Below are 4781 nucleotides of genomic sequence, written 5' to 3' on the forward strand. Positions count from 1 at the left end.
CCTCTCAAAACATATTCACACCATCAAATCCCTGCTTAACGTCGAGTCTTTCCTCCTTAAAAAAATGCTATAAATAGTATTATTATTATGGCATTTGTCTTGTTTAGGTTTAACTTTTAAAAAGAAACATACAGTATTGTCTTTTACAGCACAATAAATTTCCAAAATATTATACAAAATCAATCCTTCAGTCATCTAAATGGGTCACATAAAATATATGAAACGCTGCCCTCACTTTCAGAGACTGTACCCTCGGACTGTCCTGACATCATTTCTCCATTAGCTGCTGTCTTCTGGTGCAGAGCTGTTGTTTAAATACAAATGATAAATGAGGTGGAGAAGTAAGCTGGGGTTGTTTATTGAGCCGGTCTTTAGAGGAGGAGGATTTAAGTAGTTAAATAAGTAGTTAATTTCACAAAAATCCCATTTGTATCTACATGACGTGCAGACGTAACGTTTTCCAAATAGAACATCATTTTAGACTCTTTGACAGACCAGTGTTGGAGGTGTACGGGAACACAAATAAAGCAAGCTCGAAGCAATGTATACACTCTGTTAGTCCTGTGACCAAGGCACTTCCTGTAGCAAAGGAAGATTTAAATCAGTTAACAGTCAGCACAGACCCACCGGCCTACATGGCTCTGTGGTGTAGACTGCTGTGGCTGCAGACCAGACTGATTGATTCTGATCATTAAGTCTACGAGCTGCACATGAGTCGATAAACATTTACATTCATTTTGCAGGCGTTGTGCAAAAACACGCATTTCACTTACTGCAAATACCTTGGTGAGCTGCACAATTAGCCGTCCTGCGTGGTTAGAATTCTGAATATATCTCTGAATTCGACCTTTTTATTCCAACAGCACGAGTATCATTATGGCTGCCATGACAAGGTCTGCGTGTGCGTCAGTGCGCCTCTTACCTGCATGGAGTCGGCGCTGATAATTTCCCCCTTCAGGCGTTTTCCAATCTCGATGGCCAGCTTGGACTTGCCGGTGCCGGTAGCTCCCAGAATAACAACCAGAGAAGGGACCACCGCTTTCCGCAGCACGGTCTGCACGCTCCTACTGGATGCCGCCATGATGGCATTGCTGACGCAGCTGCGCATGCGCGGACGGTTGAGCGACGAGGGGACGGGCTTTGTCACTAGGCAACAGGCAGCCGTTACTGTGGTTACGCATTACATAAAAATATTCTTCGGTGACGTTTATTGATTCCGTGATGTAAATAACGGCCACGGCTTCACATTTTATTGAAACGTGATTATATTAGTTTAGGAATAAATCGTTTGAAGTGCGTCACTAAGAAAACGAGCGAGACATTTTGACCCAGCGCGTCCATAACTGCATCATTAAATGTCATTAACGTACAGGGGCTGAAATAAAGTTCTCTGGGCAATAAAGGACAATAAATTCAAATATGTTTTATACATAAAGTATATACGTTTGTGTGTTATTGTTTTGCTAACATTGCTAATATTGCAGCATTTTTATATTTATTATAATACGTAAATGTATAATTGTATTATATTACTTTTTTCCCATTGCATGGTGTCATAAAATATTTTACTATGTATCTTTTACATCTTAATGTTTGCATTGTCATGTATGTGCTATACAAGTTAGGTGCACTGTTAATAGAATTTTCTTTTTTAAATCTAGCGTAGCATTGAAGGCCTGGGACCCGGGTTACAGTTGTATGAAAACCCAACACACACATTGAGGTGCCGGGGTCTGTTCTGTTCTGTTCTGTTCTGTTCTGCCTGCAGCCCTAGTTGATATCATTTCTATGGCAACAGTCAGAGCCTCAAAGGTGGTGAGCAAAGATGCTTGTTGCCATGGCAAAGATGCCAGGATGCATTACACAAGAGGCTGTGGAGAACAAATGGTGGACAAGGGAGAGGGAGCTGTGTGCTCACTCATACAGGTGGCTTTTGTGGTCATTGATTCATTTGAAAGCAACATCCTTTAGATAAAAAGAAAATACTGCGTATCCACATCAACCCTATCATTTGTGTATCACGTAGTTTTGCAAATGAAAAAAGTTCAAATAAATAGGGTTTAAATGACAAAAAAAGGAAAATTAGTTGTAGGCTCTTATTACTTGAAGGACCTTTTTGTATCTTTGAAGTAAATTACAAGCTCTACAAAATTCAATCCTATTAGCCCCCAAATAGCATTGTGTTGTTAGTGAATTGGTCTGGAAGCTTCTTTTATATCTTACTATGCTGCAAATGTTGGAGCAGACAGGAGCTTCAAATAAGTCATTTCTGCTCATCATGGCCTTGCAAAGTTGTTATTTCAGCACTTTAAACTTCCTTCATACACATTTGATATTCTCCCACGTTTTGATTGTCTTTTGCTGAAAATCAGTTTTTCATGCAATTTTGCAACTTTGTTTCTTTTTTTCCTGATATTGTGAAACATAAGTGTGTTAACAAAAAACACATCCTACATTTTTCGATGTCAAACAATGAAATTTATTATTTTCCGACTTACTTTTCATACACAGAGGCTTATGAGGTACAGAAAAAAAAAACAAAGTGCTGAGACAAGGCTCTGAAATTACCATAATAAACTCCTAAAGTTAGCAACCAATAATCACTGCTACCAAACAAATGAAAATAAGTGTGAAACCCACTCTTGGGAGAACACTTTGGAAAAAAATAGGTCTACTGGTGAATTGTGCTAGTTATATAAAAATATATAACTAATGTCGACATCCTGAAATATTTCTTTACAAATGCTTTAATTCTGATATTCTCTCTCATCTCTGAAGGCGGTTTGGGAGGTTTGATCTCATGAACAGAGAAAAATAAATTAAGTTTTGGACATCCTTCCCTCAAGTACAGTCTCTTAAAGACATTACGACGATAACTACAGATCACATGGATTCCTGAGTGCTGATATAATCTGGGGCTGAAAGTCACTGAGATTCAGTTGTGAACAGTACTAGATGCAGTGCTATAGTGGGACATGGCTTTTCTGACAATAGGGAGAAACTGGCTTGGAGGGAAGAGGGGAAAAAAGGGAATGAGAGTCAGGGAAAATTAAAAAAATATATATATAATCAGTAGATCTCCACCCGCTCTTCACACCAGGGTTAAGAGCACTACAGCTTCAAGTGTCGGCTCAACGCGGGAGCTTTTTGGTGCGTTGCCCTCCAGAGACAAAGAGAGAGCCGCAGCAGACCTAACAATTTTCAGCACATAATCCACCAGTAGAGCCCGCCAGCTACATAGCAAAAATAGTCATTAGCTCACACTGAAACACAACTCGGTAGGAAAATATAGTATCAAACTTTGTCAACTCTGGACTTGTACAAATAAAGAAAAAAGAAAAAGTTAAAAACGAGAGAACGTAATTATAAACAAGTAGGTTTTACAAAACGAGAAAGAAATGTTTAAACAAAGTGGCTAGTGTGATCAATGATCAATGAGTGTTTATTTCAACTCTTTTTTTTTCTTCTTCCCATAATCATTTTATTAACAAAAATAGAAGCTTTTTGAGTTAATCTTTGAAAAGCCAGCAAGCCTGACCCTGGCTTCAGTACACAGGGCCGAACAGAAACTAAGATGAGTAGACAGCTCTGGTTTTGGTTTGAAAGGGACTGTACAGAAAGGGTACTATATACATAACATCCCATAGTATATTCTATGTACATTGAAAGGCGTCTAAGGGCTTTACAATCAAAGCAAAAAGAAAAATAAAAAACACCATTAAAAATCAGTGGGCTTCATCTCCAAGCAAACGTTGGCATCTCTAAGGACATACAGACTGAATTCAAGCTGCTCTCCTTTTTTCCCCCCCCCCAGAGTTCTTTAGGGTATCAAAGAGAATCAGCAGTTCATTCCTCCTTTGGCTGGTCTTATTACACAACGACCAGGGTCAGGGTTCACAGAAATTTTGTAGACTCTTGCTCGAAAACATCTCCAAACAATGGCAAAAACGTGACGCTACAGCTGAAACTGTTGATAAACTGCTGCTGAGTGGAAGGAACAAAAATAAGAGTTTGTGGAAACCTGCTACCTTTTCAGCAGATACTCAGCCCATAAGGGCATATGGAGATGTGACACCGCTGCAGCTTGGCTCAGTACAGGTCAATTACAGGCCCACGCATTTGTCGATCAGTGTGCGTTGACCAAGAAACTTAAACTTTACGTGCGGACATGAAAAGATATATAAGAGGAGAATCAAACGAGACGTCTGATGGATCAAAATGATCAGAGAGTGAAAGGAAATCTGAAAAAACGTTTAGAGCGAGGAATAAAAATCCGGAAATTAAAAGGGGGGAAAAATGAAGGGCCTCAACACAGGGAGCTATCAGACCATGACCATACAGCAGTTAACAGCACAGTTGTAGCAGTTCATCAAAAAGAACCTGCAGCATTAACTGCAGGCTTTCCAGTAGCAAGCAATGACTTTCTTTTAATTCATTCTTTATTAAGGGGAAGCATAAGCATTTGAAAGAATAGAAATATTTTCCAGCCCATGAGACTCCTCCAAAGATCCATCTCTAGCTTGCTGTTCAGAATGGCTTGTGGCCTCGTCAATCACTCGAGAGCTAATGTGCAAACAACAAACATAGAAAACACGCACAAAAAAAAAAAAAAACTAAACAAAAATCCACCCGCACCATTCCAAAGTGACAAACGCAAAGTGATAATTAGTGTCTTTTCTCCTTCATTAAGTCCCATTGAGTGAATGTGTGTGTGTGCATGTGTGTGTGTGTGTGTGTGACAGCTGCCGACAGCCTGGCGCTCAGGCCCGGTTGCGCTGGCG

At 39.7% G+C, this 4781-nt stretch overlaps 2 protein-coding genes across 8 annotated transcripts in view; both read right to left on the reverse strand.

Moving 5' to 3' along the window:
- trit1 (tRNA isopentenyltransferase 1) overlaps positions 1 to 1160 on the reverse strand; it is a 44216-nt gene extending 43056 nt beyond the window's left edge. For 3 of the 7 annotated variants that reach the window (XR_003052622.1, XR_003052621.1, XM_025065052.1), the window contains exon 1: positions 923 to 1160. Coding sequence is in view for 4 of the 7 variants with exons in the window: in XM_025065052.1 (XP_024920820.1) it covers positions 923 to 1108 (186 nt within the window). In the remaining 3 variants the exon portion in view is untranslated. The other 4 variants (XM_008332076.3, XM_008332078.3, XM_008332077.3 and 1 more) reach the window with 4 other exon arrangements.
- A 1295-nt stretch (positions 1161 to 2455) lies between these two features.
- Positions 2456 to 4781, reverse strand: part of myclb (MYCL proto-oncogene, bHLH transcription factor b) — an 8017-nt gene continuing 5691 nt past the window's right edge. The window contains exon 4 of the mRNA XM_008332075.3: positions 2456 to 4753. The gene's annotated coding sequence lies outside the window, so the exon portion shown is untranslated. The remainder of the gene's footprint in view (positions 4754 to 4781) is intronic.

Source organism: Cynoglossus semilaevis, chromosome 18 (assembly GCF_000523025.1).
Source record: "Cynoglossus semilaevis isolate Cse_v1.0 chromosome 18, Cse_v1.0, whole genome shotgun sequence".
In the NCBI taxonomy this organism is placed as follows: domain Eukaryota; kingdom Metazoa; phylum Chordata; class Actinopteri; order Pleuronectiformes; family Cynoglossidae; genus Cynoglossus; species Cynoglossus semilaevis.